Source organism: Trichosporon asahii, assembly GCF_000293215.1.
Source record: "Trichosporon asahii var. asahii CBS 2479 unplaced genomic scaffold scaffold00051, whole genome shotgun sequence".
Lineage (NCBI taxonomy): Eukaryota > Fungi > Basidiomycota > Tremellomycetes > Trichosporonales > Trichosporonaceae > Trichosporon > Trichosporon asahii.
This window is the reverse complement of record NW_014040873.1, coordinates 1,305,026-1,321,578: the sequence shown is the minus strand read 5'-3', so window position 1 is coordinate 1,321,578 and position 16,553 is coordinate 1,305,026. Positions and strand designations below refer to the sequence as shown.

At 60.0% G+C, this 16,553-nt stretch overlaps 8 protein-coding genes across 8 annotated transcripts; 6 read left to right on the top strand and 2 right to left on the bottom strand.

Annotated features, from left to right (window-relative positions):
- Window positions 1-1,823: 1,823 nt before the first annotated feature.
- A1Q1_02900 (RNA polymerase II transcription factor) lies at window positions 1,824-3,889 on the top strand (the record flags this gene model as incomplete). The annotated part of the gene is made up of 4 exons (XM_014324129.1): window positions 1,824-2,356; window positions 2,520-2,950; window positions 3,015-3,704; window positions 3,756-3,889. 4 exons carry the CDS (start codon window positions 1,824-1,826, stop codon window positions 3,887-3,889), a joined length of 1,788 nt encoding a protein of 595 aa, XP_014179604.1.
- A 1,323-nt stretch (window positions 3,890-5,212) lies between these two features.
- Window positions 5,213-5,969, top strand: A1Q1_02899 (uncharacterized protein; the record flags this gene model as incomplete). Its single annotated transcript, XM_014324128.1, has 2 exons — window positions 5,213-5,341; window positions 5,400-5,969. 2 exons carry the CDS (start codon window positions 5,213-5,215, stop codon window positions 5,967-5,969), a joined length of 699 nt encoding a protein of 232 aa, XP_014179603.1.
- A 698-nt stretch (window positions 5,970-6,667) lies between these two features.
- A1Q1_02898 (uncharacterized protein) lies at window positions 6,668-7,399 on the top strand (the record flags this gene model as incomplete). The annotated part of the gene is made up of 1 exon (XM_014324127.1): window positions 6,668-7,399. One exon carries the CDS (start codon window positions 6,668-6,670, stop codon window positions 7,397-7,399), a length of 732 nt encoding a protein of 243 aa, XP_014179602.1.
- Window positions 7,400-7,694: 295 nt separating this feature from the next.
- Window positions 7,695-8,351, top strand: A1Q1_02897 (uncharacterized protein; the record flags this gene model as incomplete). The annotated part of the gene is made up of 1 exon (XM_014324126.1): window positions 7,695-8,351. The coding sequence occupies one exon, from the start codon at window positions 7,695-7,697 to the stop codon at window positions 8,349-8,351; it is 657 nt and encodes a 218-aa protein (XP_014179601.1).
- Window positions 8,352-9,220: 869 nt separating this feature from the next.
- On the top strand, window positions 9,221-11,843 carry A1Q1_02896 (uncharacterized protein; the record flags this gene model as incomplete). Its single annotated transcript, XM_014324125.1, has 9 exons — window positions 9,221-9,228; window positions 9,283-9,454; window positions 9,526-9,651; window positions 9,880-10,238; window positions 10,647-10,726; window positions 10,828-11,147; window positions 11,193-11,333; window positions 11,389-11,502; window positions 11,553-11,843. The coding sequence occupies 9 exons, from the start codon at window positions 9,221-9,223 to the stop codon at window positions 11,841-11,843; spliced, it is 1,611 nt and encodes a 536-aa protein (XP_014179600.1).
- Window positions 11,844-11,962: 119 nt separating this feature from the next.
- On the bottom strand, window positions 11,963-13,102 carry A1Q1_02895 (uncharacterized protein; the record flags this gene model as incomplete). Its single annotated transcript, XM_014324124.1, has 1 exon — window positions 11,963-13,102. One exon carries the CDS (start codon window positions 13,100-13,102, stop codon window positions 11,963-11,965), a length of 1,140 nt encoding a protein of 379 aa, XP_014179599.1.
- A 93-nt stretch (window positions 13,103-13,195) lies between these two features.
- On the bottom strand, window positions 13,196-14,124 carry A1Q1_02894 (uncharacterized protein; the record flags this gene model as incomplete). Its single annotated transcript, XM_014324123.1, has 3 exons — window positions 13,196-13,286; window positions 13,335-13,814; window positions 13,889-14,124. 3 exons carry the CDS (start codon window positions 14,122-14,124, stop codon window positions 13,196-13,198), a joined length of 807 nt encoding a protein of 268 aa, XP_014179598.1.
- A 527-nt stretch (window positions 14,125-14,651) lies between these two features.
- On the top strand, window positions 14,652-16,544 carry A1Q1_02893 (sphingosine-1-phosphate phosphatase; the record flags this gene model as incomplete). The annotated part of the gene is made up of 5 exons (XM_014324122.1): window positions 14,652-15,090; window positions 15,152-15,260; window positions 15,436-15,605; window positions 15,669-16,391; window positions 16,444-16,544. 5 exons carry the CDS (start codon window positions 14,652-14,654, stop codon window positions 16,542-16,544), a joined length of 1,542 nt encoding a protein of 513 aa, XP_014179597.1.
- Between the last annotated feature and the right edge of the window lie 9 nt (window positions 16,545-16,553).

The window sequence follows — 16,553 nt, the reverse complement described above, 5'->3', positions numbered from 1 at the left end:
CGCTGCGCACACCGTCGAACGCGCGGAAGAGCGTCGAGGAAACCGTCGCGCCCGCGTTGGCTAGCGTCTCGCGTGTGCTCTCCAGCGTTTCGTCAATGCGCAGGTCGTGCAGACCCTCCGACAAACGGATAGACAAGTCAGACACGGCAGTGGCTTTGCCCTCGCATGGGTGTCGCGGCTCCGAGAGGTCAAAGATCGTCGGGTCCGTGCACTGGTCCCAGATCTCGGCAGCCGGCGTCATGCGGAAGTACTGAGCGAACGGCTCACCAAAGTTAATGAGTGGGTTGACCTCGGTCGTGACCCCCGACGCGGCGGGGGGCGCATTCGCTAACGGCCCGTGTCCAATGAAGTCGGCGTACTCCCCTACCCCCTCACCCATACACTCGGCAACGCGCGACGTCGTCACCCGCCGACAACCACGCCCGTGCTCAACCCTTTCAACAGCAACCAGCCGCTGCTCACCGTCTCCCTCGTGCCGCTTGCCGTTCCCGACCAGCTCGCCTGCAAACACGACAGCGAGCGTGTCCACCGTGCAGCACACCGTTCCTTGTAAGTTGTTATCTTTGTCTTGTAACTGGGGCCTGTCCTTAGGCTGCTTCATATCATTCTCAGGGGCGCTAGCTCCTTCGCTTGGTCAACAACGACGACCAGAACATCCCCGGTGTCCAGCAACGTCGGCCTGATCCCCATCCACAGTCAGCTCTCACGCTCTGGGCACCCCCGCGCCTTGTTTTCACCCCGCCTTGCCCCAGATTGCGGTCTCGCGGACATACCGGATCCCCAATCCTCCATCCCTCCACCTACCGGCCGACCGTGGTCCCCAATCCACCTGTGCTGACATATCTCCACAGGAGGCGCCTTTTATCCCACGGCCTCCTCGCTTACGAGTGTTGACATTTACTCTCTGCACCGAAGCTGGTGCTCATCTCCAAGGTGAGTTGCCCCTCATTCCCGAAGCGCGTTCCTACCCACCTCCACCAAAATTGCATCATACCTTGCTGTGGTCTTCGGTGAGACCATCATCCCGTGCTCAATGGCCGCCATACAGGCGACTGCCAGGTTCTTGCGTACTTGCAATTGGCACATGGACCGATTTCGAGAATGTTGAAAGTTTAACTTTCGACGTTGCGTGTTTGGATGCAGAGGCTGTGCGTAGGTCGTCGAGACCGGGACGCATCAGCCCTCAGAACCACACATGACCAGCAGAGCGGACCTCGGTGCGCCATCCACCTTCCTCGCTCCCTCTCGGACTAGTCGCGTTAGTGGTGATATCTGCCCTCTCGCCTTCGTCGACGAGTTTGACCTGTATCTCCATGCACACTCGGAGGAAGGTGCTCGCCGTGATTGTGCCTTCCCCGCCTCAGTCAAGCGCACAATCGCCTCGATCGGCGCCTGTCCGCAGCGCACAGCTTCTGCATTTGCCCACCCCTTTCCTGTCTGCGGACCGGGCTCGTTAGTCCTTTGTCGTGTTCCTTGGCCGCTCACCTCTTTGCGGGATGGGGCCAGGCCCCGCAGTGGCGGGCAGTTACGGGTGTGCGGACCTGATCGCTCCTATCTGAACATCAGCCGTTCCTCAGTGTTCGTTCCTTACTCATCCCTCTTCCATACACTCGGTTTCATTTCCTTTCTTCAACAATCAGCGCGCCCACCTAGTTCTCAGCTGACGCGTATCAGCATCCAGTCGTACTCGGTTTTTTCTCCGCGTGACAAGACCATCCTCGGCAGCCCGATCGTTCTGGTGATCTCAAGCTCGGCTCGCCAGAACAACAGGCCACAGCCTTTCTCAGCTCGCTCGCATACAGCAACCCACCCGGGGTCCGTTCATGTCTCTCACTACTACGGCACCGCTGAGCTTGCCCCCTCACGCTGATAGACACTTCCAGTCGTCCATGTCCTATCCCCCCGCCGAAGACCGCGCGTACCAAGGCTACTACGGCCGTCCGAGCTCAGCACACGGCACCCAGCAACCTCCGGACGCGCCCTCTCCTCAACGACTCCACTCCGCCGGTTCTGGTGCAACCTACCCCCGGAACGCCCCTCCGCATTCTCCTTACACTCCCCACGAGGTCGCCCCGCCCGGATCATCCCACGGTTTGCCACCGCCCGTCACTCCTGTGAACCCTTCCTCTGCTCCCTATCCTCAGCAGCAGCAGACTTATCCCGCCATGCCACCTAACCAGAGCAACCAGGAGAACACCTCCCCCAACAACAGCCGCCCAGGCACCGCCGATTACACCCCAGATGGTGCCCCGATTGTCCCCGTCGGTATCAGCGGTGGCAAAATGTTCCGCTGCCGTGGCTTTGGAGAATGCAACAAGGTGTTCACACGCTCTGAGCACCTTGCTCGCCATGTTCGGTGAGTTCAGGACTGGACTGGAATGAGGCGCTGGCGAAGCGGTCACGAGGGACGGGGCTCTGTGCGTCATGGTTGACCAAACCCCCCCCCCCCCTCGTGCTCTCGTCACATTCAAGCGGCCCATGCCTTCCCTTCCTTAGTTTTCAGCGCTGACACCCTTCAGTAAGCACACTGGCGAGCGACCCTTCCCTTGCCACTGTGGAAAGGCTTTCTCTCGTCTGGACAACTTGCGCCAACACGCTGCCACTGTCCATGCAGACCAGACCCAGTTAAACGAGGCCATGCTTGCGCAGCTGGCGCAGGTCCATGCGACCCTCTCGCAGCGTGCCAACCGTGAGCAACGTCGCCGCGGTGAGGTTGTTGAGGTTCCAAAGAACGCTGTGGAGCGCCCGCGCGGCGAGCGTGGACCCAAGGGAGGTCCCCCCAACGCTGCCGCCATCCCTCCCGGAGGGCATGCCTACCCAGGCAACGGAGCTCCCGGCTACAACCAGCCTCCTCACCAATGGGGACCGCCGCCTGCCGACCACGGTCGCCCCCGCACCTCTGGCAGCTGGGTTGAGTACCCTGGATACGTCGCGGCACCGGGGAGCGTAGGTAGCGACCAGCACCCGCCCGGTACCGCGGGCTCTGTTGGTTATGGCGACGACGCTGGACCCAGCCGACGCCCAATGTCGGCCACGACCGAACACGCCTACCCCGCCTAACTACGAGCAAGGACCTCCCGGATCGGCCCACGGTCGACCTGCAACTGCTGCTCCACCTGGTACGTCTGGCTCTGACGATTCTGCGCAAGTCGTCCCTCCCTATCGCCCCCTGTCCTCGAGTGGAGCTGCTGGTGGTCACTACGCGGAGTCTGAACCTCCGTCTTCTGCCCACGGTCCTCCTCCCCACTCGCCCATGTACCCTCCCAATGGTGCCGTACCTGGATCACAAGCGGCTTACCCCTCAGCGGACCCCAACCTCTACCCCCAGGGAACCGTTCCCCCCGAAGGTTCGCACCCATACCCTCCCGGACACGACCAGGGAGGCTACGGTCCTCCTCCTCCCGGATCTTCTGGTTCCTACTACTACCCTGGCCAGCAGGGCGGCCACTACTACGGCCAACAGTCGCCTGCGGCTCAGGCCCAGGCGACTTTCTCGTCTGTTCCTCCAGGCACTACACCGACACAGCCGTACCCTCCCGGGTACAACGGTCAGGCTGGTGACTCTCCCTTCCAGTATAAGGCCCCTGGACCATACCCTGGTTACCCCGGGTACGACGGAGGACGGAAGCGCCGAGCTGAGGACGACGCCAATGCTGCGGATGGGCGCAAGCACCCTCGTTCCAGTGATGGTGGACCTCCTACCGGTGAGTAAGCTCGGTGTCATGGTTGGGATCCCTTGTCTGACCGGTATGCAGCCATCTCTGCACTCTTGGGATCTCCGCATCAAGACACTCGATCGCGCCCCTCAACGGGTGACGTTCCCCCTGCACCCGTTGGGACCAACGTTCCGTTCCGCCCCGAAGACGAGAAGAAGGCGGAGCAGGCCTAGACGCCACCCATCTGCTCCGCGCTGCTGTGGCACCCAAGCCGCCCATCATCATCAACCGCACATCACCATTCCACCTTCCCCCACATCCAACTCCACCCTTCCCCAACCAACCATGCAAACAACTCCCACTCAGCCCCTCGAGGCAGCAACAACAATAACCGCATGCGCGCGATTCGCCCCAGCTCGGAACAGCGACTCGTCGACAGTCTGAATGTGTAGCAACTCTGCCTCATTACGCGTGCTGAGCGCGCTTGTTTAAGTTTATCTCGGAAAGCTCCTAGCATTGAGACGGAACGCAAGTTTTTATCAGGACGTTTTATCAATATCACTGGAACGGCCCAGAGGTTTGTCTAGTTTTCTCTTTTGTTTCTAAGATTCGTTATTATTCGCGAGAGCCGGTTGAAGAGTACAGCAAGAAGGTGTTAATAGCGTAGCTGCGTGATTGGGGAGCAGAGCTCTGCTTTCCAGCCCGCAGACTTCAGTACCTAAGCCGTCGAACGTGCCCGGGTTTCGAATGCAAAGTGTGATCGTGAACTACTAGTTTGGCAGTGCAGAGCGCGGAACCGTGCATATCCGGAGATACAGGAGGTGATGGTGTCGATCGGTGCGGATCCGGTGTCTGAGACGGGGGGGGCGATCCGATCGACAGTGATCAGTGAGTGTACCTGGTTTAAGATTATTAAAGGAGATCGAGCGGAGATCGCAACGAGCGGCAATGGCAAAAGGAACCTCGTGTGTCGGATCGCGTGGAGCGAGGTGGAGTGGGGTGGGGCCGCAGCCAAGCGAGGCATGGTGAGGTGAGGCGGGGCAACCCTGCAGATCACAAGGCCAAGGCCCGACATCCCGAGGTCCGTGAGAGCCGGAGGAATTAGCTCAGAGGCCAGAGGCCGGAGGGTGGATGAGGAAGGGTTCAGCTGCAGCTGGGGCCGGCTGGGTGCGGCTGATGCGGACCGTGGGACCTGTGGAATCGCGTGCGCAAAGTGAAGAGTGGGTCCGGAGACGTTGGGTCAGGACGTGCCATGCGCCATGACGAGGCTTGAGGTATGCTGGCACCACCGCCTCCACCGATCGCGGCTCGCTTGTATCCTCTCGGTGAGCGGGGTGTGGGGTGTAGGGTCAGCGGGGGGTGAGCTGGTTGAGCGGGGTCGGACGAGATTTCGGATCGATGGGATAAGACCACTCAGCTGCATTCCGCGTAAGCTCGGATTCATTAAGATCGTCCGCGGAGCAAGCTATTCAGTGCCCATTCAGAGAGCACAATCGCGGCGCGTGTGGAGTACGTTTGCCTTGTCCTACGCAAGATACGGTGGCTCATTGCACGGAATGGCAGTGGTGGCATGTGGCACTGGCGACCTTGTCATCAACGCTGCCGATGCCTCCGGCGACAGTGCCAGGGAAAACGTTGAACCTAGACCTCACGCAGACTCCAGCATCGACAGGCTGAGTTCCACTGTACGTGGTTCCGCTGCACAATGTTGCATTCTCTCTTTACGGGGATCATGTTGATCAGAATGTTCAAGATGCGGGCCCACTCCATCGTTCAGCCGAAACACTGGCCACTGTGCCAGCCGATCCAATTTGCGATCGCCTCGCAGCGGCAGTCGAACCGCTTGAAGCATCCCTTGGCCTTGCCGTCCTTGCCATCCTGCTTATCTTTCCCGCCACCATTACCTCCGTTCCCATTGTTCACCCCCTTGCCCCCGTTCCCATTGGCCCCAGCACCGGTACCCCCGCTCCCCGGACTGGCAGCCTTCCCCTTCCCTTTCCCCATCCCCGAGCTGCCAAACTTACCACCACCCTTTGCTGGACCAGTCCGTCCCATACTACAGCCCCGGGGAGGAGGGAGACGGACTCAAACGTCGCCCCCTCCGCTGCGGACAGCTGGGTGCCGGCGGGAACGATGACGGTCTTATTCAGTTCGTCGAAGGTTATGGCGCTCGCGGACGAGGTCGTCCAGCGGAGACAGGCGCCGTTGGGGCCCTCCTCGGTACACTCGAAGTGGCCCCCTGGAGCCGCCCCGAGAGCGGTGGCGGCTAGAGCTCCCAGAGGCACGAATGCGGAAGCGAGACGCATGATCTGACTAGAGAAGGGTGGGGCTGGGTACTCCAAGATGGCTCGGAGGTGTGACGAGCATGTCGGCATCGCGTTTGTGGTGTTTATATAACTCCTGGCGATTCGTAACCCGCCTCATTCAAGATTGAGGAGGCTGCGGAAGCTCGGTAGAGGCGGCCTTGTCTCGTCTGCTGTCCGGAAGAAGACAGGGGTGTCCTGAGTGTCTCCGGGATGGGGAAGGGATACGTTGAGACAGCTCGAGCTCGAGCTGTCGGCGATCGAGGCTGTCGTGACCGATTCCCCATGCCCGGCTAGGCGGCGATTGCAGACACGCTCACAATCGAGTAGCCCGGACCTTGTATAATGGCGATCTGAACCGTCTCCGTATCGTGTATCGAAACTGAGACGTTTGACAATCTCAGTTTGGGTGCCAGAGTTGCGGGCTCCTTCTGGGTTCAGCGTTCGAGCTCCTGTGGCATGAGTCGGAGCTGACCACTGCTCACGATTGTGGATGACATGGTTCTCCTTCGTCAGACAGGATACGGTCAGCAAAGGGGTATCGAAGCCGCTTATCGGAAGACCGAGATGCATTGACGTATGACGACGGTATCAAGAATCAAACGCCGATGTGTGCACAACTGATGTCCGTCAGAAAGAGTTTGGCGGCCTGGGGTTAGTAAGGCTCCCTCCTGCCAGGCGCCATTGCCCCTAAAGCCCGTCACAACCATGTCCACAAGCGAAGATGGACCCCGATCCCCCAATCGCCTAACCCATGGAGCAGGGAGCCCGTCCTGCGACTCCATTGATGAGGCCGGAAATCACTGTTCTTGGCATGTGTGCGGCTCAGAGGAGTGTCCCGAGCCTGGAAAGGCGTGGCGAGATCGAGGGATCAGTGGAGGTAACGGCGAGACGCTCTGGGACCGGCTCGCCTCTCGACGATATGTGGATGAGCGTATTTGGGCCTACGTCGATCACGACTGGGTGCCTTCCAGCTCTCGCCCGCTGTTGGTGCTGGGCGCCGACGACGAGACCTGCCAGCGGGGATGTGCCATGGTGCACGTGAAGTGGGATGGAGAGGTGACCTCGCGAACACCAGGCGACGTGCGCCTCCTCACGGATGTTAAGGCGGACACGCCGCTCACCGCCCTCGCCCCCGCCATCGGCAGCTTCTCCTTCAAGTCTGTTCCAGGGCTGCAGGAGTGGACTGAGTACAACGAGGGCGATGACAGCATGACCTGGGGCCAATACTGCTTCCACCGCATCAGCTACGACAAGTGCGGCCGAGACGTAATCGAGTTCAAGAAGAAGCTCGGTGACAATCTCGTGCAGTGCGCGGGAGAGAAGTGGGAGATCCTCTCCCGAGATCGCAGGTGGACTTGGCTGCGGGATGCGCACGATCGCAGAGATCGGCTGAGACAGTGCAAGACGCCAAGGAAGCCAGATGAGAATGCCTGGTAGGAAGGGGTGGGGCTTTTGTCGGAGTAACTTTTGTGCAGCTTCTTTGATGCAATCGTAGCTTCTTGGTTCGAGAGATGCGACTATGATGCGGTTGAGTTACCGACCTCCTGATCTGAATGCCGAGTTGCGACCTGACGGGTCGTGGAGGAGCGCACTTAAGCACATACCTCGGTGCCGTCATGTGGAGCAGTCCATTCCTTGGCATACGGACGGCAATGCTGAAGTGCCAGACCATAAAGCGAAAGCCTCATCATAAGCTTTGGTTTTCCCATCCACTTCTCTCTCACCACAATCGATGTCCGCAAACGGGGCGCAACATGATTCCCGCTCGAACGAGGATCCAGGCGAAGTATGGCGACGCCGCTACTCTATGGGACGAGAGGACAACGAGGACACACTATGGGACCAGCTATCAGTACGGCAGTACAGGATGCTGAACCCGTGGGAATACATCGACTTTGATTGGATGCCCGCCGCTGGGTATCCACCGCTCGTGCTGTTTGGTGCTTCCGATGAGACCTGCGAGGTCAAATGCGCGCTTGCACATGTCATCTGGGACGAGGACGTTACAACCCGTACACCGGACGATGTACAACGTCTCGAGGACGTAACTGCCGATACGCCTTCAACTCCCCTGGCTCCAGCCATTGGACAATTCTCTTTCAAAGCAGTGCCCGGGCTGAAAGAATGGGCGCTGGCCGACGATGGCAGCGGCGACGACAAGATGACTTGGGACCGGTATTGTTTCCACCGCGTCGATTACAACAAGTGTAACCGCGACGTCGTCGAGTTCGAGAAGAGGATTGGAAAGGATCTAGTCGAGTGTGGAGGCCAGAAGTGGGCGACGCTTGCCCAAGACAGGAGATGGGACTGGCTTAGGGACGCACACGAACGGAGGGAGAAGCTTAGAGTCGGTCAGACGCCGAAGAAAGTGAAGAAAGAGGACTGGTAGTGATTAGCTACCTGTTGATAATCCATTATCGAAGGCCCTTGCATGTCTCACACCCATCGTGAGCAGGAAAGGAGACATGACAGGGAAGACATGAGTTACCGATATCAGAAAGCCGATCTCACCTTGCGACAATTGAGCGTATGAAAGGTCATTGCGTCATCGCTGGGTGTAAGGCCAGGATTTTCTTTCAAAAGCTGCCTGTCACCGTCAAGATAAGAGCGGTCAGACGAGCACTCCAGCATTCAATCTGAGAGACTTTCGGATCTATCCCAGCATCAATCTGGAAAAACGGACGGGCGCAGATCAGTGAGTATCCACGCAACGACACACAGTAAATCGGGTCATGCTAGCTCACACACCTCCACCTTGACTGGCACATGACTCAATGACGGTCAGCACACTTGCGCCCTCTAAGCCTTCGTCCATCGTTCCATTCCTGACTCGCACACCCATAATTACCTTGCTTTCCTCCATACAATTATTCGTCTCTCAGCGATTGGGTTAGAGCCGACGCGAATCGCATCCGGACGTCTGGTCTTCGCGTCCGGACTCTCGAATCGAGCGCTCTGCCCACGCGGATTTTACGGGTCGCAGTCCGCCTTCCCCTAGACCTTGAGTTTCCTTTATCACTTTTGTGGAGCGCGTATCTTTAGCATGAGGCTGGTCGGTAGCCACTGGGGCGACTGGGAGGTAAGTTGAGCAAAACGACACAAGGGCTGACAGCAGGTGTGGCTGGAGGATGACCAAGGAAGACATCTCAGTACGGCGTAACCAGCTTATTCGCTGATTTGCAGATGAGTACCAGGTTCAACATATCCCCGAGGCTTCTACCGATACTCGTGTCTCTAAGGTTCACATCGAATGCCAAGATGGACAGGTTAGCGATAGTTTGGATGCGGCTGATGTGATAGGAGTTCAGCATCTGTGTTAGGCCCTCGACCCGCCTGCCAGAGTTCGACTGGTCGAGTATGCCCAAAGTGGATGGGCGCAAGATCGCTGGCCGTGCCCATGGCCGCTACGACTTGACAACAGGAAGAACCTCCACCTTTCACGAGATGGTGTCCGGCTCCGCGATCGAGCGCAAACTCACTTTCAACAAGATCGTGAGTTCTCTTGTTATCTGAAGTGTTGACATTAGAATCGCATCGAAGACGGTCCGCGTCTAGATTCCCAGACGGCAACTCAGCTCGGCACCATCGAAGTCAACCTGGAAGGGGGCACCAGGCAGCTCAGCACCCTCTCGGGCTTGCCCACACTTTCGCCTGCCGCCCATCATACGATTGATGAGAAGCTGAAGAAGGTAGGCATAAAGGCTATTCTTCGCTGATCTCAGGTCGCGCTGAGCAGCTATGTTGGGTAAGGCGATGTTTTCCGACGCAAACGCATCTGACCACAAGTGGAGGAACCGTAGTCGGTGGTTCGCACGCGACCGTGTTGTATCGAGTGATCCGAGACCTCAAGATTCCGCGTTACAAGATACAGTTCAGTGTAAGCTAACACCGCTGTCGCATTGCTCCGCTAACTTTAGTACGCTACTCGTCCGGTCCTGATGCTGAAGGACATCATCCCCACCCCGCGCGGTGAGCAGGAAGAACCTCCTGCTCTCATCGCAGCGGGGACCAAGAAGGAGAAAGAGAACGTCAAGGTGAAGAAGGAAAAGCAGACCAAGAAGCGCAAGAGCGCCGGAGGTAGGAGCGGGGAGGCAGGTCCAAGCCGCATTCCCCTCGGCGTCGCCGCCGCGCCCCATGATGATGAGATCCAGCCCCTCGAAACTCCCAGCAAGAAGCGCAAGATTCACACCGTCGACCTCACGAACGACCGCAAGCCCCCTGTGTTCATTAACCTGCTCGACTCTGACGACGAGGACGAGAAGCCCTTCATTGTGTTGTAAACATGCCCCACGCTCGGCACGAGAAGGCCGTCATTGTGTTGTAAAGTACCCCACGGTCGTTGACTATATGATTTCTCGGCAACTAGACAATGTGATGTCATCAAGATGCCGATTCATCTGGAGCCGAGTGCTGGTCACCGTGTATCGTCGCTGGGTCGCTGGAGCGTGCTTCGTTGTCGTCCGCCGCCTCACTGCATTGGTCAGGACCGATCAAAAACGCAACGTCCTGGGAGATACCAGGACATGTACGCCCGAAGGATGTCCAAGATCGTGTTTATCAGGCACGCACGCCCATAGCGCTAACACACCTCCACTCACGCGACACTAGTAGCCCCTTTCGCGCGCCTCACCAAGACTTTCTGCATCCTCCTCCCTCAGCGACGTACCCGCATACTTCATTGCAGCTCTTACTCTGTTCATATACCATTAGATCGTCTCATTCGAACCGATGAAACTCGTCGGCAGTTACTGGAAGGATTGGGAGGTGAGCATTCGAATGGGTCATGCTGACGTAAGGTGTGGCTCGAGGATAGCCAGGGAAGGCGGCTCAGTAGATCAATGAGGAAGGACAACACTGATATTCAGACGAGTACCAGGTTGAGTACGTCGCCGAGGGTCCCACAAAAGTGCGCGTCGCCAACGTTCACATCGAGTGCGAGGATGGGCAGGTCAGTGTCCGCGATAACTTTGACAACCCGGCACAGCTGACAAGCGAGGAGTTCGGTATTGTTGTCCAACCCGCCCGCCGTCCCCGCTTCGACTGGAACATGAATCCTATGGTGGATGGGCGTGAAGTGGCCGGTCTCACTACGCAGAGCGGCGAGATCAGTCCAGCCTGCATCTCGACATTCTACGACTTGGTGGCAGACGCAGTGTATGAGCGCAAACTGGCATTTAGCAAGATTGTGCGTCCCCCCTCCTTTACAGCTGGCATCAGCTCTAACTCCCAGAACAGGATCGAGGACGGCCCTATCCTCGATTCGGGGACGGCCAGCCAGCTGGGCACCATCGAGGTGCTCCTCGAGGCCGGTACTGCCTATCTCGTTGAGGGTATGAACATTCCTCCCATCACGGCCGCGCCGCAGGACACAGTCGACGAGAAGATGAAGAAGGTGGGTGCGGCAACTGAGCAATCCTGACACACAGGTCGCACTCAGCAGTTACGTTGGTGGCGGTACCGTCGTCGGCACCGTGGAGGCCGAGACACTGGCTCAGCTCGTTCCCAACCCCAAGATCCCGGTCTACAAGATCCATATGACGGTGAGTTTCCCTTCTGTGCCTTGGGTGCATCCCTGCTGACCGCCGCGCAGTACGCGACCCGCCCCGTCTTGATGCTCAAGGACATCATCCCGAGTCCTGCGGCCGCTGTTGAGGCTCCCGCTCCTCGTATCGCGGGCAAGAAGAAGCGCAAGAGCGCCGACGCTGCTCCTGAGGCTGGCCCGAGCCGTCTCCGCCCCGAAGCGACCACGGGTCAGAGCAAGAAGCGCAGATCTCGCCTCGCCGAGCAGGAGGATCGCAAGCCCGTCATCATCAACTTACTGGACTCCGACGACGACGGCGAGGGCGAGGGCGAGGAGCGCAAGCCGATCATCGTGCACTAACTGCACCCCGTCTACTCTGTCCAAGCACTCCGCCATTCACTCCTTCACTCTTCCGTTTCTGCCCTGTTTATATAGATGTTGTACAGATGCATTGCCCGGTTGTCTATCCCTCCGTCCCTCTATCCCAACAACGCAAGCAACCTCCCCACCTGCCCCCGCCGGATCCATCCCTGCGCGACATGTCCCCACCACAGCGCCCACGCACTATCCCTTCTCCATCCAAGCATGACAGCACCAAGCCCAACGACAAGAATACCCAGCGCAAGCGCCGTGCCAAAGTTACTGACGCGGAACTTGGCCGGAAGTAAGGTGGAGAGGAAGTGGCGCGGGACGCGGCGGACAATGGGCGGCGGGGGCTGGTCCTCGTCCAGATCGTCCAGCTCGTCGCCGCCGGGTACGATTACGTCGGCGTCGATGCAGGCCTCGGCGTGCGCGTGCGTGAACGGGTGTCTCTGGACTCGCGGGGTGCGGACGCCGTCACTCGCCTCCGAGCCCGTCTCGTCGCTATCCGTCTCCTCCTTCTCCTTCTCCTTCTCCTCCACCTCCCCGTCCCCGTCCACGTCGTGGGCCGAAGAGTCAGAGTCCGCAGGCCGCCCCCTCCGCTCCCACTCCCATGTCCTCACCACACTGCCCGGCCCCAACACCTCCAGTCCCCTCACATCCGGCCCGTCAAGGGGGTATTTCGCCATGAGGCTGTCGGCCAGTCCGAACACCTCGCTCAGCACGAGGGGAGCGAAGGGGTTGGCGTCCTCTTCTCTCGTCGGCGTGTCGAACTCCACCTCTACCGTCTCGAGCAACTCGCCGTCCAATTGGGATAACGTGTCGGTCATGATGGCCTCGAGGCGGGGTTCGAGATCGGCGAGGATCGGGCCGTCGAGTTCTGCTTTCAGGGCTGCTTTCTCGTCCACACTGGACTCGGGGGCGAGGGTCGTGGATCGGTCTAGCTCACGCATGGCGGCCTTCTCGTCTCCGTCAACGGCAGGCGGGGACTTCTCGCCCCCAAGTGGAGTAGGAGGCTTCTCGCGCCTGCGTGATCGCGATCGAGACCTGGACGCGGACCGGCTGCCTCCCCTCGGTTTTCTGACGCTTGGTCGCGTCGGTCTAGACCCCGGCGGGGATGGGGGAGGGGGACTGGGCGCGTCCGGCGTGTCGGGGTACAGTGGCGGCAATCTCGCAAACAGCGGATGTAAGAGGGACGGGTCATCGTGCGCTTCGGGGTGTGCTGCGATGAGCTTGAGCAGTTGTGGCCGTTTCGACATGAGGATCTGCTCTGTCAGCTGACGCGCGGAAACTGAAAGCTTACAGCCACAGCGAGGTAGATTGCGCTGATGGGATTACGCGCAATGAGAAAGTCAAAGATGCGCTGCACGGGATACAGTGTGTCGATGTCGTGCGAGAAGAGGGTCAGGATCCAGGATAGCGCGAAGAAGGGCAGCGTCGGGACTGGCGAGATCCTTTCTGTCAGCTAACGTGTGAAGGGTGTGAGCTCACGTAGAAGACAACCTGTAGAGTTCCGGGTCCGCCTTGGCCAGCAGCCGCCGGAGGAGGCGGAGCATGCCCATCATCGGCCCCAGGCCCGCGCCCATTGCGTCGCGCACGCGGTACAGGCAGACAATCTTGGTCGCCTGCGTCAGCGTGTCCCATTCCCGCTTCTCTTCTTCCCCGGGCTGCGCGGGGTAGGGCACGCTCCGGAGGAGCGTTAGGTAGAGCACTGTGGCGATATCGTGCAGGCCCTGGAAGTATGAGAGGCGGGGATGCTGCTGGAGCACAGAGCAGATGAGCGCCTGCAGGTCCTCCTGCATGGCTGCTTTCGAGCCGCCAGAGATGCCGCGGGGGTACGCGACGAACGCCCGCCGCGTGTCCAGCAGCACTTGTCCCTCATCGGCGTGCGGCGTGAAGACGACAGAGGCGCTCGCGGTATCTGTGCTAGCGTTGTCGGCAGTCTTATCGGGCGTGCTGCCGCGTGCTCGGCTGCTCTCGCCGAGAGTGTCCACGTGCAGAAGCTCCAGCCTGCCTGTCAGCTCACGAAGGCGATGCTAGCTCACCATGCCGCTCGCCGTGCGGTTCGGGAACCGAAGCCACCCGGCTGGGACGAAAGACGCCGCAGCTCCTCCTCGTCGTGCGCCTCTACGGCCTTGAGGACGGCTGCATCGCGTTCTCGTTCCCAGGCGGGGGTGATTCGGACGACGGGCTTCTCATCTTCCAGCGAAGGTGAGTCGAGCGCGAGCTTCTCGTTCAGAAGGACCGGGGTCTGTGGCTCTGCAGGCCTGACTGCGCTCATTCTGGGCGCAGAGGGGTGTAAAGGAGCGTCGACAGGGTGTGATTGTGATGTGCAGCTAGTACCTTGGTGCGGACTGACGTACCAGCCAGAGTGGACACGGGCATGGATCCATTCTCCGACTGATGGTGGATGATCAGGGTGCCTTGGAGGCTTAGCCGGACCCTACCTTAAGCCTCTCCCCTTTCCCTGGGTTCCTTGGCCGATACGCGGCAAACCTTTGGTGCGCAAAGCTGCGGTCTGCGGGCCTGCGGTGGTGCCCGGTACGGGTTGGCCGGCGTGCGGTGGCTGCGGGCGCCCTGTCGTTCGTGTTTTTGAGTGACCGGCGCCCTTTCGCGTTGCCCAGCGCCCAAGCGGCCATGCGCCATGCACACACTTTTGTATCACCATCCTGCAAACCTAACCCGCACAACGCACACGGCCACCCTAGCCGCATCCCGGCTTCTTTCTGCCATCGGGCCACTGCTGCTCGGCGTACATTTTCTTCCTTGCTCTAGTCCGCACCAACACTCGCCGTCGTCAACTCACCCATGGCCATCGAACTCGTCGATCCCGCCATGACAAACGGCGCAAACGGTAACGGAATCAGCAACGGCGTCCACGCCAACGGCAAGCGCGCCGCCGGCAATGGCGATCTGAACGAGAAGCAACCGCTGCACGACGACCTGAACCCACTCCCGCTACGAGCGACAGCGACAGCGACCAACACCATCGTCCAGCCCACCCCCGTCAAGGCAGGCAGCAAGGACGTCGAGGCGGGCAAGCGCTCCCCGTCGCCGCCGCCCAAGATCGAGGCCGGCCGGCACCCAGACGCAGTCTACGCCGAGAGCTTGGCGCCGTGGCGAGACTCCTTCCGGCGATGGTGTGTTCGCCGCCTCGGGCCTGAGAGCGAGCGTATCGCTCGCTGGCAGGCCAAGGTCCGCACACCCGCGCGCGACACGTTCTTCTTCTACAGCGCCATCTTCGGAAGTGAGTGGAGTTGCTCTGCACCGCCTGCAGATCGCAGCACGGTGTCGCCCGACGGGACCAGCACGGACCCGAGACCTCTTGGCAAGTCACCCGCTGACAGCAGCACATACGTTCTTCACTGCCTTCCTCCCCGTCCTCTTCTGGCTCGGATACCCTGTCGAGGGCCGAATGTGAGCTGATCGTTGTTGTACCAGCTAACAGTAAGCCTCCTCTTTGTCGTCGGACTCGGCATCTACCTCTCGTGTGTGCTCAAGGATGTCGCCTGTACGCCGCGCCCGTATGCGCCGCCCGTCACCCGGTTGTGTAAGTTACATGGGTCCGAAGCAAACTGACATCAGCGATCAGCACCCACCACCGCGAGTACGGCTTCCCGTCGTCGCACTCGACCAATGCGATCAGCATTGCCCTCTTCATGGGCCAGATGATGTGGGAGCGACGCGAGTGGTTCGGCATGCCCACGGTGCTGCTGGGCTGGGCCGTGCTCTTCCTCTACTACGCTAGTGTCGCCGGCGGCCGTATTTACTGCGGCATGCACTCGACAAGTGAGTTACGGAACGGTGGTTAGTACTAACTCCCAGTCGACGTCATCGGTGGCACGCTGCTCGGCATCTTCTGCTGGGTCGGCCAGATTGCAGGCAAGGCGATTCTCGACTGGGTCGAGACCGGCAGCCTGTGGAGCATCTACCTCGGCTTCCCGCTCACGCTTGCGCTGATCCACTTCCACCCGCGGACGCCAGACGACTGTCCCTGCTTCGAGGATGCCGTAGCTATCATCTCGGTCATTTTCGGTTGCACGGTGGGCCACCTGCTGGAGCACTACTTCCCGCTTCCTAAGGGATCGGGCGTCTGGTCGCTGGGTATCTTCTGGGGCCTCTTCTTCAACCTCGTCAAGATCACGGTCGGCCTGGCAGCCATCGTCGTCTGGCGCCTGATCGCGAAACCGACCTGTCTCCGTGTCTTCCCCGTCATCTTCCGCGCCGTCTCAAAGGCCCTCGACACGGAACTCCCCCACCGCCCCTTCTATGCGCCCGCGACGACGTACAAGGGCGGCGCGGACGCGCCCATCCGCCCCGTGCCTTCCTTCGGTGAGCTGGCGCACGTCGACTCGGACGTCAACCTCGACGTCAAGGCCAGTAGCCGCCGCTCTCCCTCGCCTCTCAATGTCGAGGACAGCGTGCAGATGCGCCATCGCCACCAGAAGGGCGCCGACATGGCGACGCTCAAGCGCCGCTTCGACCCGGTCGCGGGCAACAGCCACCGCGGACGGCGCGCAAGTTTGCGCAAGCGCTACGACGCCGAGGGTGAGTGTCCTTGCAGCTTCTGACAGGGTGCACGGAAAGAAGCTGACCCCAGTGCTCACCAAGTTTGTCGTGTACACCGGCATCGGTCTCGTGGCGGGCACCGTGACGCCGTTCGTTGCGCGCGAGCTGGAACTCGCGTACGGCCTGCCTTAACCCTCCTTA